This window comes from Mirounga leonina, unplaced genomic scaffold (assembly GCF_011800145.1).
Source record: "Mirounga leonina isolate KUSES-001 unplaced genomic scaffold, KU_Mleo_1.0 Mir_107, whole genome shotgun sequence".
NCBI classification, from domain to species: Eukaryota; Metazoa; Chordata; class Mammalia; order Carnivora; family Phocidae; genus Mirounga; species Mirounga leonina.
The window spans coordinates 4,704,532-4,720,051 of record NW_023270233.1 but is presented as its reverse complement, the minus strand read 5'-3'; the positions used below and the strand labels follow the sequence as shown (position 1 = coordinate 4,720,051).

Genomic DNA, 15,520 nt, shown 5'->3' with positions numbered 1-15,520 from the left:
TCCGGGCTCCCTGCTCCGCGGGGAGCCTGCTTCTCCCTCTGCCTCTGTCTCTCTGTCTCTCATGAATAAATAAATAAAATCTTAAAAAAAAAAAAAAAAAAAAAACTCAACAAGAAAACAAACAATCCAATTAAAAAGTAGGCAGAAATCCCAATCAAAATACCATCAACTTTTTTCAAAGAAATGGAACAAATAATCCTAAAATTTGTATGGAACCAGAAAAGACCCCAAATAGCCAGAGGAACATTGAAAAAGAAAAGCAAAGCTGGTGGCATCACAATTCCGGACTTCAAGCTCTATTACAAAGCTGTCATCATCAAGACAGCATGGTACTGGCACAAAAACAGACACATAGATCAATGGAACAGAATAGAGGGCCCAGCAATGGACCCTCAACTCTATGGTCAACTCATCTTCGACAAAGCAGGAAAGAATGTCCAATGGAAAAAAGACAGTCTCTTCAACAAACGGTGTTGGGAAAATTTGACAACCACATGCAGAAAAATGAAACTGGACCATTTCCTTACACCACACACAAAAATAGATTGAAAATGGATGAAAGACCTAAATGTGAGACAGGAATCCATCAAAATCCTAAAGGAGAACGCAGGCAGCAACCTCTTCAACCTCAGCCGCAGCAACTTCTTCCTAGAAACATCGCCAAAGGCAAGGGAAGCAAGGGCAAAAATGAACTACTGGGACTTCATCAAGATAAAAAGCTTTTGCACAGCAAAGGAAACAATCAACACAACCAAAAGACAACTGACAGAATGGGAGAAGATATTTGCAAATGACATATCAGATAAAGGGCTAGTATCCAAAATCTATAAAGAACTTATCAAACTCAACACCCAAGGAACAAATAATCCAATCAAGAAATGGGCAGAAGACATGAACAGACATTTCTGCAAAGAAGACAGCCAAATGGCCAACAGACACGTGAAAAAGTGCTCAACATCACTCGGCATTAGGGAAATACAAATCAAAATCTCAATGAGATACCACCTCACACCAGTCAGGATGGCTAAAATTAACAAGTCAGGAAATGACAGATGTTGGCGAGGATGTGGAGAAAGGGGAACCCTCCTACATTGTTGGTGGGAATGAAGCTGGTGCAGCCACTCTGGAAAACAGCATGGAGGTTCCTCAAAAAGTCGAAAACAGTGGGCGCCTGGGTGGCTCAGTCAGTTAAGCGTCTGCCTTTGGCTCAGGTCATGAACCCAGGCTCCTGGGATCAAGTCCCACATCGGGCTTCTTGCTCAGCGGGGAGCCTGCTTCTTCCTTTGCCCCTGCCTACCACTCCCCCTGCTCTCGCTCTCTCTCTGACAAATAAATAAATAAAATCTTAAAAAAAAAAAAAAAAAAAAAAGTTGAAAATAGAGCTACCCTACGACCCAGCAATTGCAGTACTGGGTATTTACCCCAAAGATACAAATGTAGTGATCCAAAGGGGTACGTGCACCCCGATGTTTATAGCAGCAATGTCCACAATAGCCAAACTATGGAAAGAGCCTAGCTGTCCATCAACAGATGAATGGATAAAGAAGAGGTGGTATATATATACAATGGAACACTATGCAGCCATCAAAAAAATGAAATCCTGCCATTTGCAATGACGTGGATAGAACTAGAGGGTATTATGCTAAGCGAAATAAGTCAATCAGAGAAAGACAATTATCATATGATCTCACTGATATGTGGAATTTGAGAAACAAGACAGAGGATCATAGGGGAAAGGAGGGAAAAATGAATCAAGACGAAACCAGAGAGGGAGATAAACCATAAGAGACTTTTAAACTCAGAAAACAAACTGAGGGTTGCTGGAGTGAAGGGGGGCGGGAGGGATGGGGTGGCTGGGTGACGGACACTGGGGAGGGTATGTGCTATGGTGAGTGCTGTGAATTGTGGAAAAAATAAATAAAATTAAAAAAATAAAAAGTAGGCAGAAGATCTGAACAGGCACCTCACTAAAGAAGATATACACTTGGCAAATAAACATAGAAAAGATGTTCAACAGGGCGCCTGGGTGGCTCAGTTGGTTAAGCGACTGCCTTCGGCTCAGGTCATGATCCTGGAGTCCCGGGATCGAGTCCCGCATCGGGCTCCCTGCTCAGCAGGGAGTCTGCTTCTCCCTCTGGCCCTCCCCCCTCTCATGTGCTCTCTCTCATTCTCTCTGTCTCAAATAAATAAATAAATAAAATCTTTAAAAAAAAAAAAAAGAAAGAAAGAAAAGATGTTCAACATCGTATTACCAACTACACACCTATTAAAATGGACCAAATCCGGAATGCTAACAACACCAAATGTTGGCAAGGATGTGGATCAACAGGAACTCTCAGTCACTGCTGAAGGAATGCAAAATAGTAGCATTACACTGGAAGACAGTTTGGCAGTTTCTTACAGAGCTAAAGATAGGCTTACCATACAATCCAGCAAGCACACTGCTAGGTATTCATCCAAACGGGTTGAAAACTTATGCCTATACAAAAACCTACACACAGATGTTTACAGCAGCTTCATTCATAGTTGCCAAAACTTGGAAGCAACCAAGATGTCCTTCAGCAGGTAAACGGATATATAAACTGTGGTACATCTTGATAATGGAATATTATTCAACACTAAAGAGAAATGAGCTATAAAGCTGTAAAGACACAGAGGAACCTTAAATGTGTATTACTAAGTGAAAGAAGCCAGTATGAAGAGGCTAGATACTGTATGATTCCAACTACATGACATTCTGCAAAAAGCAAAACTATGGAAACAATATAAAGGTCAGTGGTTTGGCAGGCAAGACAGGAAAGATGAACAGGCAGAACAAAGAGGATTTTTAGGGCAATGAAAATACTTTGTACGATATTATAATGATGAACATATGTCATTATACATTTGTCCAAACCCACGGAATAACAACACCAAGAGTGAACCCTCAGGTAAACTACGGACTGGGTGATTATGATGTGTCAATGTAAGTTCACCCTTGGTAAAAACTGTGCCTTCTGGTGAATGAGATCGATAATGGGAGAGGCTATGCATGTGTAGGGGCAGGAGGCATATAGGAAATACCTGTACTTCCCTCTCTATTTTGTTATAAACCTAAAACTGCTCTAAAAAAATAATCCTTTAAAAAAAAAAGATCTGGAAAAAAAAGTGTGCAGACAGAAATTCACATGTCAAGAATATCATAAAAGGGGGGCGCCTGGGTGGCTCAGTCGTTAAGCGTCTGCCTTCGGCTCAGGTCATGATCCCAGGGTCCTGGGATCGAGTCCCACATCGGGCTCCCTGCTCGGCAGGAAGCCTGCTTCTCCCTCTCCCACTCCCCTGCTTGTGTTCCTGCTCTCGCTCTCTCTCTCTCTGTCAAATAAATTAAAAAAAAAAAAAGAATATCATAAAAGGAATTTATCCTTGCTGTGGTTGGGATGTCAGACTCTCAGAACTTCAAAATTATATCTAAGGTATGAAGGATTTTTATGCAAAGACACTATAATGCGAAACCAAATTTGGAAACCAATTATTCAGTCCAACTTCCCTAATTTTAAAGTGAGATCCACAAAGTTAAATGACTGCCCAGAGTTACCTACCAAGTCAGGGGTAAAGTCAAGACTAGATCTTCCAACTCTAACCCAATGATCTTTTTATTATACTCAGATATTTCAGAAAGCCTAGACTTGTTCTTAGAGAACATGCTGGGTCACAGGTAACCAATGCTTGTTTTCCTCTCTTTCTTTAAAGCTTTCTTTTCAAAGTACTCATAAGTCACCTATTTAATAACCTATTCTAAAGGTATGCCAGGAATCAATATTAATAGCAGTTACAACACTTGCAAAAAAGAGAAAACCAAACATCATATACCCCCCTGATAAAAAGAACACACCACCACATATACTCTTGCCAAAAGAATTGAACTTGACTCTGATCAAGCTTCTAGAAACAGCTACCAATTTACAGGCAACAACTGTATCATGAGTATGCAATAACAGAGAACTCTATAGTTTGAGTGTCTCAGGTTCTTCAAAGTATAGGAAAAGAAAGGCATGAAGAGGGAATGTGAGATTAAAAGAGATTTAAAAGCCATATTAATCTGCTTAAGGGAGCAAGACTAAACAATTAAGAAACACAAGGAACTTTATTATTATAAAAGTCAGCATAGTGATTTCTTTTGTGAGGAAGAGGCTATGTTTGGGATCAGACACAGGGGTAGTTGGCAAAGTTCTCCTTGAATAGTGATTACAAGAAAACATGCCTTATGATTATTTATTTGTTTTGTGGTTTTCGATATGTGTTTTATTTTACAATAAAAGGTTAAAAATGAAAAAAATTTCAGGTCAATAAATAATCAGATTCCAGATACAGTATCTTTTGAGCAACAGAAAATATTTATCTATAAATTATCATTTTTTAAAATGTAATCTATAGTTATTGATTAGGACTACATATGACGTCTAGCAATTCCAAAAATGTAATCTGAAGGTGCACTATTTTCTATAAACCACACTGAAGTAGCTTTTATTCCCCTTATTCCCCTTCTATTTCCCATCTTCCTTTATTTGTCCTAAAAACATCAGCCACAAACTCCTAACTAGACCAGATGATATAAGATCACTTTAAACCAGACAGTAATTGTTCCCTACTAGACTTAAAAACAAACAAAAAAGGGGCGCCTGGCTGGCTCAGTCAGTAGAGCACGTGACTTTTTTTTTTTTTTAAGTGGGCTCCACACCTGGCCCAATGCAGGACTTGAATTCACCACACCTAGATCAAGACCTGAGCTGGGGTCAAGAGTCGGATGCCCAACTGACTGAGCCATCCAGGCACCCCTAGAGCACTGGACTCTTAATCTCAGTCAGGGTCGTGAGTTCAAGCCCCACGTTTGGCTTGGAGCCTCTTAAAAAAAAATTATGATTAATGAGTATTAATCATATTCGCTAAGGTATAAGATTACTTTCATACATCACTTGATAAGGAAAAGGGGGAAAAGTGAAACCTTACAGAAGGGATCACAGATGTACCTGACCATGCACATATACATTCCAAACGTACATTAAGTCCTCTACAGAGTACCAAGGAATGAAATTAACAGACACAATGGTAGTAGTGCAGAGAGATAAGCTATAAAGAATGAAACATTTAAAGGTATACTAAAGAGTTATCGCCAATCTAACTCAACTTAATGTATAAAAGGAGAAACAAACTCTGAGTGGATCACAGCCCCATTGGAGAAAGTGAAGCAAAACAGATGCATAGTCACAAACACAAAATTCTGCTTGCAATTTTAGACTCTGCCCCTGTAACCCTTCCGGTTTAAGAATCTTTCCTGTAAATGCTCTAATGAATCAAGGATTTTAGCTGACCTTCTAAAAAAACTTTCCATCTCTAACAAAATTATTGATATTTAGAAAGAGTACAGACAACTTTGATGACTAATTCTAATATCCTACAACTAGGTACTTCTCACAAAGAAAAGATTTACCTTTCCTGAAACAGATTCTCCATCATAAAAAAGATAGTGTTTTTCTACTTTGCCATCTTCAGTTTTCATTTCAGCCATTTTCCTGGTTTCTCCATCATTAAGGACAACATCGATCTCACAGATGGGTCCAAAAAAGCCTCCAAGAAAACTCTGAAATAAAAGGAAAATGCTCATAATTATGTTTTGTCAGTCACTCCATTTTGTAATTCAAATCTAATTATCTCTGACCTACAGTTAAACAGACTGCAAATCTGTAAGTACAACATGGAAATAAGAACTTATATCAAATTCTACATCAAAACTAAACAAATTTAGTATAACAATGTACATACAGCTAATACTGTACTGTACATTAAAATTTGTTAAGAGGACAAATTCATATTGTATGTTTTTTACCACAGTTTTTTAAAAGACAAAAAGAAAATTAAAATTTAAACATGCTATAATTTTTTTTTTTTAAGATTTTTTTATTTATTTGACAGAGAGAGACACAGCGAGAGAGGGAACACAAGCAGGGGGAGTGGGAGAAGGAGAAGCAGGCTTCCCGCGGAGCAGGGAGCCCGATGCGGGGCTCGATCCCAGGACGCTGGGATCATGACCTGAGCCGAAGGCAGATGCTTAACATCACCGCCACCCAGGCACCCCTAAACATGCTATAATTTCAATCATTTCCATAGGTAACCACTCTAAATAATCAATTACTACCATATACCAGAAATCTAAAAAATTAATTCTTAACATCTGGATTTGAAAAGTTACCTTTAGTTATACTTCTATGCTGTTATTTCATATGCAGAACTCATACAATCCAAATTATGTGTACAAATCCAAATGAATTATTACAATGTACTATTTACTATAAAACGTACTGCTATATAGGTCTGAACAGGATGTGTTACGTTGTATAAACCCTTGAAATAAAACTGGCTCTAGGGCGCCTGGGTGGCTCAGTTGGTTAAGCAACTGCCTTCGGCTCAGGTCATGATCCCGGAGTCCCGGGATCCAGTCCCACATCAGGCTCCCTGCTCAGCAGGGAGTCTGCTTCTCCCTCTGACCCTCCTCCCTCTCATGCTCTCACGCTCTCTGTCTCTCATTCTCTCTCGCAAATAAATAAAATCTTAAAAAAAAAAAAAAAAAAAAACTGGCTCTAAAGGAGGAGACTAAATTTCTGTGAATTCTTCCAAAGAAAATGTGTAAGCCTTGTTATGTAAATCCTGAATATGACAGAAATATAAGGGAACAAAGACCAACTGCTTGTGAATGCCAAAACACATTAGTTGGTAATAATATGGAATCCATTAGCAATTCCAGTATCAGATACAGTTGTGGATCATTTTTGTCACTAAAGAAAGCTAGTCTTCTAGTCTTTTTTAAAATTTACATCAACAGTCTTCTATACTGTCATCCTACATCCCTTCTTAGTCTGCCCTACACAACCATAGTAATCTCTTAAAAACATAAATCTGATCATTTTGTTTAAAATTCTTCAGTGGGCTGGTAAGAGTATAAATTGGAACAACTACTTTAGAAAACAGTTGGTATTACCTGGTAAAGCTGAAGATATACATATCCCATGACCCAGCAATTATACCCTTAGATACCTACCCTAAAGAGAAACTCTTACATACATGAACCAGGAAACAAATGTAAGAATGTTAACATCATTGTTCATAAAGCCCCAAATAGGAAACAATCCAAACATTCATCAACAAGAGAATGGATACATAAAGTTTATTCTATATTCATACAAAAGGCAAAGGAATGAGACACAACTATACACAAGGATAACTTTCACACATACTATATAATTCCATTTATTAAAAAGCCAAAAACATGTAGCATACATTATAGCATCAGAAGTCAGGAAGTGGTTAGAAGAAAGCATAGAGGGAGTTTCTGGGGTGCTAATTATGTTGTTTGTTTCTATCTGAGCACTTCATACACAGGTTTGTTCACTTTGTGAAAATACATCAAGCTATATACTTATTTGCACTTTTTTGTACTTCAATGAAATGTTATTTTAAACATGTGCACGTGTGTGCCCAAGCGCGTGCACACACACACACACACACACACACTGTAGTCCCTAACGTGGCCTACATATATCTGGCTCTATCCATCTCTCCAGCCACACCAGCCTCAAATTATCCAAGTTAATCAAATTTGCCAGGTTCCTTCTTGTCCTAGACCAAGTATCCTTAACCTAACTAATTCAGCCTCTTAGTCTCAGTCTGACTCATTTCCATAAAGAGGCCTCCCATACCTTCCTAAACTGAAACCAGAGTCTCCAAATTTAGGCCTCACAACACCATGTAGTTTTATTACTTCATCATTTGTTATAACGTGATTATTCAATACCTGAATCCCTGACTGAACTGTAAACTCCATGAGGACAGATACTTTATCCTTTGCTCATCACTGAAGAGAGTAGCTAGGGGTAGTGTGTGGCATTTAGTAGAAAGCATTCAAATACCTATTGAGTGTTAAATTAATTTTGAATAAAACACATACTGTCCTGATAATAAAAAATAAATGGATACACAAAAGAAATGAGTTAAATCCAGAATATCTGGAAAGACGAGACCTCCCCGAGGAAGTTAGCTTTGGCGCAGTAGCTAAGTCTAGAGCAAGAACTTGCATCAAGCCTCAGTTCTGTCCTCAGGTAGCAGAGTAACAGCAAGCAAGCTAATGATCCTCTTAAAACTCTGCAGGGCACAGGGTGATACTATGATCAAAGTAGACAGTGTTTCCTTAAATTCTGAGCTTGCTTTTTTGTTATTATTAATCCTTTATTAACAAAAAGATTAATTTCAAGAAATCAACTCAAAGAATTGCCAGATTTGTACTTCTGACATACTACAAAGACACAGCATTTTTTCCTTTCAACAATGTTTTAATCTTCCCTGGCAACATTACAAATAACAAAGTCAATTTTAACCAGAAAATTAATTTTAATCAGAAAACTATTCTGAACTTAGAATGAAAAACATCAATGATAGGTCACATGCAATGCCCCTTCCCAGTTAGCTTTCATACTCCAAGTTTTATACTCAAAACTTGCACAAAATGGTGTATTTTTTCCTAAGGGCTACAGATATGAGAATGTACAGCAGCTCAAAATCAGGCTGCTGATATTTACTAATTCTCAACTATATGCAAACTACAGAGCCAGCCAGGGTAGGGGGAAGCTACTATGGGAAGAGCAATTCTGAAAGGGTAGAAGACAACAGCCTCATTTAAGATAAAAATAGAAGCAGGAAAATAAAATTTAATTTTCTCATTCCCCCTTAAAACATCCCAGAGATGCTTCTGGGAAAAATGAGATTTGAAAACTATAAAAATTGTTTTACGGATAAAAGAAAATATTATGGTAACTTTTTCCACATATGGATACTTAACACACAGTGCTGAACTTGGGATTTGAAAGCTGATATTAAAAGATCAAGTAATCAGGGACGCCTGGGTGGCTCAGGTCATGATCCCGGGGTCCTGGAATGGAGCCCCACATCAGGCTCCCTGCTCCACGGGAAGCCTGCTTCTCCCTCTCCCACTCCCCCTGCTTGTGTTCCCTCTCTCGCTGTGTCTCTCTCTGTCAAATAAATAAAATCTTTAAAAAAAATAAAAATAAAAATAAAAGATCAAGTAATCAAAAATAATAAAATCAAAATTGCCACTAATTAAAGTGGTGTAAAAGAGACTGAAGTCTTATAAAACTTCACAATTAACCAATAACATAATTGTAATTAAAGTCTTATTTTGACACCATAGATAAAAATGAAAAATTCCTAGGCATTAAAAATATGTGAAAGCTATGTGTTATCCTCTATTACTTTCTGTATGCACGAAGTTACGAAGTATTTCATAACTAAAAATTTAAAAAGCAGACTTACTTTTCAACACAATCAAAACACTAAGATGGGGAGAGATCAGAAGGTATTTTTTAAAAGCTTAGTTACAACACATGCCTAATAGGTTGAGTAATAAGCTACAGTACCTTAAAAGGTTAACAGAGAATTTAGCACCAGGTTAACATCCAGTTTTTCACACTAGGACACATCAAAAATGAACTAGTCTTACTAAAAGTCCCAAGAAAACTGTTGATGTCTTACATTTAACAAGTAGACGACAAAGAGAGAAAATATCTGAGAAAAAAGTTTGTCTTTTTTGTTTTCCTTCTAAAAGGAGTTGAAAGAAAAAGATTCCTTTTTTCAAAAGTCTTGCTTTTGAAGTTTTTATTGCAAGATGTGCATCTTTTGTCATTTCAAAGAAAATGTAAAACTTAAAATCTTTTTAAAAATTATTCACAAATTATAATAATTCTCCTGATATGTAAAGAGGAAACAAAATACGTAATTGACAGGATGGTGAAGACTAGGTGGAAAGGGAATGAAAACTGTAAAGAAGGTTAGGAAACATTAACACAGACTTTTGCTGAAATTACAGAAGAGATATTTTAAAGCGAAAGACTACTCAGTTCTGGCGAAGATAGCTTCAAGTGAGCACTCAGAATATGAGATTTTCAGGAGCAGTATTAGTAATATACAAGTCAAAACTCAGGTAGCCTTTAAATAACTAGACTGCTGCAATACACACGACTATGAAAAGATTATAGCATTGTTTTTACAGTTTTCTACTTGTGGCCTAACCTTCATTATCACCTGTAGGTTAATTTAAGATTTTTCATATAATTCATAAACCCCTACTGAGCATTACCATCCAGCAAAATTGCATGTGGATATGTTAAAAGTCAACAAATTTTCTAGCCCTCACTGAAGAAATTTCACTCCTTCCAGTGGATATAAAGAAATGCAACTCAAGGTGAGTGGAAAGGGAGACTCTCAAAATTTACACAGGCAATGAAACAGCAAATTTTCATGCATAGATTGCATTTATGCCCATTTCAGTGTTATAAAGCTTTACAATTTAGTTTATGTTTGACGAGTAACTTGAAAATAAATTGCTCTTAAACTAATTCTAAAGCTTATTAAAAGTAATTTTTAAAATAAGCAAAAAACTTTTAAGTCTTCTTGGCAAAGTATATTCAATTAAAGACTTCCCTAACTCCCTGACTAGGCAAGGTCTCCCAATACTTGTTAGATTTATCACAACTGTTATTTCCACGTTAAACAAATAATTACACAAATAGATGTTTACCTCCCTCTAGATTGTAAGCTACAAGAGAGCAAGGGCTATTTCAGTTTTGCTAGTGGCCCTTGGGTACGCCTAAATAATTATTTGTTGCATGAAAAAAAAAAAAAGGCCCCAAGTTTAAGAATGAATATGCCTGGGTGTGAGGACGGGTTAGCCTGGTGATGGGTATTAAAGAGGGCACATTCTGCATGGAGCACTGGGTATTATGCACAAACAATAAATCATGGAACACTACATCAAAAACTAATGATGTAATGTATGGTGATTAACATAACAATAAAAAATTTTAAAAAAAGAATGAATATGCCTGTCTTTACTTTTCTAATTTTAATCAAATCAACACGCCTTCTGAGTTTAAAATGCATTTATTCAAAACAACTTTTTTTTTTTTTAAGTAAACCTAGCTTCGTCTTAAGCCAAAAGTCTCAGGCAGTTTACTGAACTGGTGAGTTTTGGGAAAGCTGATGGTATCAGGAGAGCACACAGCAGGCGCTCAACGTATGCTTGCTAAATGAAACGAATAGCATAAAGTGAGCCAAATGAGATCCAATCTAGAGGAGATGGCCAACACAAAGTTAAACGCATCGTGCCCACGCCTGTGCTTCCCACAAACTGGTTAGAGTACTCTGACTTCCCTCCCTTCTCTGCTCCCTAGGCCATTTCAACATCCCAAAGCGTTAAGTTTCGAGAAAATGGCTTGGGGAAGGAAATGAGAGCCAGAGCTTAAACTAGCGGGCACAAAACCAGTGTGTTTTGAATTAAAGACGTCCCCACTTCAATGTCCTTTTCTCTCCCGTTCTACAAGTGTCAACATCAAGGCTGAACTGGGGTCAAGATATCGCCGAATGTCACCACATCGAGATAAAAACAAAAGAAAAACGCGGAGTTTATCAATCCCGTGACACACTGGAAGAGAGTGACCCAGTCCCTCCCCCCCACCCCAGCCCGGAACTGGGGGACTCCCGGGTCACTCCACCTGCAGGGAAGCAAGGCTGTCCGGAAGGAGCAGAGGAACTGGCTACCTTGGAAGGGGAGGCGGCGCTGAGCCCCCGCACAGGGGGGGTCCGAGTACCCAGCCAGGGCCCCCACAGCCGGTCGAGGAAGGCGGGCAGAGGCTCCGACATGGCCAGGAGAGCGCGCCGCCGCCCGCAGGTGCCCGGGCCTCTGCGAGACCGGGAAGAGGCGGCGCTGCCGCCCGCCCTTCCCCGATCCCGCGGCGGCCAGACAGGCCCAACCCCGCTCCCCGCCCTGCTGGCTGCCCCCCTCCTGCCGTTGCCCTCCGCCCCACCCGCGACACCAAGCCCGCCGTTGGCCGTCCCGCCGCGCGCTCTGACGCCAGAGCTGGAGGCGAGCGCGCGGGCAGCCGCGCACTCACCATTGTCAGCGCCGCCGCCGCGTCCCCGCCACCTCACTCCGCTTCCCTCAGAACTCCCAGTCCAGATTCCCTCCGCCCCAGCGCCCGTCACGTGACCTCTAGCCGCTGGCCGCACGTGACCCCTCCCTTCCTTTCCTCTCCTCCCCCTGCTCCAGTCCTCTCCCGGCCTCTTGCCCCGCCCCACTGGCCAGCCTGGCCCTCGAGGAGAGGCAGTTTGGAGGCGGGGCCTCGTGCTCCACCCTATACTCGAGGGGGCGGGGCCACCGAATGCCGTAAAGTGGGAGGGGCCTGAGTGGACGCAGGCTCCTCAGGCCCTCCTCGCCCTCTCTTCGGTCACGTGGGGGGCGGTTCGCTGACGGGCTTCTTTGCCACGCCCAGTTCTTCTTCCCTGTGGAAGTTTGAGTAGCTGGGGAAGAAGGCGGGAGGGTTTGTTCTGCGCTGCAGGCGCTCTCCCCGGGTGGGTTACTGGGCAGCCGAGGCGAAGGGGAGCTGTTACCCGAGGCGCTGCTTCCTTAGGCCTTGCAAGGTACATGTTCTTTTCATCCAGGGAGGAGGCATTCTTCTTTCATCTTTCTGGAACTCTATCCAGCTCCCTCTCCCATGAGAGCTGCTGGGTTTTGAGAATTGTTAGCACTATAGCCTCTGAAGAGCCGGCCAGTGGGATAAATGTGAGAGTGCTACATCCGTTGCTTTGTAAAGTACACGGATATCTGAGTTGTGCTGTCCTGCCGGTACGTGAGGGGGGTGGGGGGCTTCCTAAAACAGGTGATGCAGCTAGCCAGTACTCTGGCTTTGACTGCATCCAGACACTGTGGTGTGAGCCTAGAGGCCCTCCAGATGAATGGGATGCTGTTTTAGTTTTTAAAAGCAGTGTTGAACCACCACAATGTATACATGACCAAAGCAGAAAAAAATGATCATCTGAACACACCATCCTTATCCCATCATAACAAAACAAAATCAGGTTTGTGAGGCAGGGCCATAAAGCACGTATAAAACTTTAAAAGGCTTGAAATTAGAGCATGGTCTCTAACCACAATAAAATTCACCTAGAGATAACAAAAAGATAGAAAATCCACAAATATATGGTAACTAAGCAACATAGTTCTAAACCTCTATGTCAAAGAAGACAGTGGAAACTTAAAAAGAGTTTGAACTAGAAGAAAATTATAGTAGAATTTATGGGATACAGCTGAAGTAGTATTTACAGGGACATCTGTAGCTTTCAATGCATATATTTGAAAAGAAGAGTTTTAAAATCAGCAGTGTAAGTTCACATCAGGAAATAAAATCATACTACCATGTGGAGGGGAGCAGGGGGCATATGGGAACTGTACTTCCTACTCAACTTTGCTGTGAACTTAAAACTCTAAAATAATAAAAAAAATTAAAAGCCCTCACGTAGGTGGTTACATTATCTTCAAACAAAGGTGCCATGACAAATCAATGGGGAAAGGACAGTCTTCTCAACAAATGGTGTTGGGAAAACAATATCCACTTGCAGAAGAATGAAGTTGGACCCTTATGTTACACCATATACAAAAGTTCACCCAAAATGGGTTTAAGACCTAAAACTATAAAACTTGTAGGAGAAAACATAGGGGGAAAATCTTTGGACTTGGCAATGATTTCAACAAAAATGACAGACATAGCACAGGCAACAAGAGCAAAGATAGACAAATGGAACTGTGTCAAACTTAAAAACTTTTCTTCATTGGGGCACCTGGGTGGCTCAGATGGTTAAGCGTCTGCCTTCAGCTCAGGTCATGATCCCAGGGTCCTGGGATCGAGCCCCACATCGGGCTCCTGGCTCAGCGAGGAGCCTGCTTCTCCCTCTCCCTCTGCCTCTCTCCCCTGCTCATGCTTTCTCTCTCTCTCTGTATCTCTGTGTCTCAAATGAATAAATAAAATCTTTAAGAAAAAAAAAACTTTTCTTCATCAAAGAACACAACAGAGTGGAAGGGAAACCTATGGAAAGGGAGAAAATATTTGCAAATCATGTATCTGATAAGATATCCAGAATATATGTTACTCCTTCAACTCAATATATATTCTTAATATCTAGAATAGATGAAGAATGACTACAACAATAACAAAAAATCAAATAACCCAGTTAAACAGTGGGAAAAGGACTTGTACAAACATTTCTCCAAAGATGATATACAAATGCCCAATAAGCATATGAAAAGATACTCAACATTCGGATAAATGCAAATCAAAACCACAAGGTAGCATCTCACACCTATTAGGATGGTTACTATTAACAACAACAACAAAAAATAATAACAAGTGTGAGTGAGGATGTGGAGAAATTGGAACCTTTGTGCACTGTTGGTGGGATTGCAAGATGGTGAGCCCCCTATGGAAAACAGTATGGAGGTTCTTCAAAAAATTGAGAATAGAACTGTCATGACCCAACAATCTCACTTCTGGCTATATATCCAAAAGAATTGAAAGTAGGGTCTCAGAAATATTTGCATATTCACATTCATAGCCCATATGAACACTCATATTCATTCATAACAGCCAAGAGGTAGAAGGAACCCAAATGTGCACGGACAGATAAATGGAATATTAATCCATCTTCAAAAGGAAAGAAATCCTGTCACACACTAGAACATAAATGAACCTTGAGGACACTGTGCTAAGTGAAATAGGCCAGTCACAAAAAGACAAATACCATATGATTCCACTTATATGAGGTATCTAAGTCAAATTCATAGGCACAGAAAATAGAATGGTGGTTACCAGAAGCTGGAGGAAAGGGGAAAGAGAAATTACTATTTAATGGATATAGAGTTTCAGATTTGCCAGATGGAAATGTTCTGGAGATCTGTCTCACAGCAATGTGAATATACTTAACCGCTACCGAACTGCACACTTAAAAATGGTTAAGATGGTAAATTTTATGTGTTCTTTACCACAATAAAAAAAATTAAATGCAGAGTAGAAAGAAGGAAGACAAAGATAAGAACAGAAGTCAATGGAATAGAAATAGGCAAGCAATAGAGAAGATCAAGAAATGCAATAGTTGGAGGCCAAGGAAAGGAGGCGAGTCAAGGACTTCCTCCTGGGGAGAGAGCTTGGATTCGGGAGGCCGCGCTAGGCCTGTTGGACTAGGCGTCCACGCGTGGGAGAGTTCAGTCATGTCTGTACATATGGTGATGCGCGCCTTGTGCAAGAACAAGACGCTTTGCTACGGAGTCCCCATGCTGTTGCTGATTGTTGGAGGTTCTTTTGGTCTTTGTGAATTTTCACAAATCCACTCTGATGCTGTGAAAATTAAGATTGATCCTGAATTAGAAAAAAAACTGAAAATGAATAAAGTATCATTGGAATCAGAGTATGAGAAAATAAAGGACTCTGCTTTTGATGACTGGAAGAATATTCAACGACCCAGACCTTGGGAAGATCCTGACCTCCTCCAAGGACGAAATCCAGAAATTCTTAAGACTAAGACAACTTGACTCAGTTGATTCTTTTCTTTCTTTCTTTCTTTCTTTCTTTCTTTCTTTCTTTCTTTCTTT

General features: G+C 40.0%; 2 protein-coding genes across 3 annotated transcripts in view; one reads left to right on the top strand and one right to left on the bottom strand.

Moving 5' to 3' along the window:
* LOC118018879 (vacuolar protein sorting-associated protein 26A) overlaps positions 1-12,146 on the bottom strand; it is a 34,231-nt gene extending 22,085 nt beyond the window's left edge. Inside the window, exons 1-2 of one of the 2 annotated variants that reach the window (XM_035017689.1) lie at positions 11,994-12,146; positions 5,468-5,617 (exon numbers count right to left, since the gene is read on the bottom strand). In XM_035017689.1, coding sequence (XP_034873580.1) covers positions 5,468-5,617; positions 11,994-11,996 — 153 coding nt within the window. In that variant the 5' untranslated portion in view covers positions 11,997-12,146. Of the gene's footprint in view, positions 1-5,467; positions 5,618-11,640; positions 11,797-11,993 lie in introns of those variants that run through there. The other variant, XM_035017684.1, reaches the window with a different exon arrangement.
* A 2,993-nt stretch (positions 12,147-15,139) lies between these two features.
* LOC118018528 (cytochrome c oxidase assembly protein COX16 homolog, mitochondrial-like) lies at positions 15,140-15,460 on the top strand. The gene has a single exon (XM_035017110.1). It carries the CDS (start codon positions 15,140-15,142, stop codon positions 15,458-15,460), a length of 321 nt encoding a protein of 106 aa, XP_034873001.1.
* The last annotated feature ends 60 nt before the right edge of the window (positions 15,461-15,520 follow it).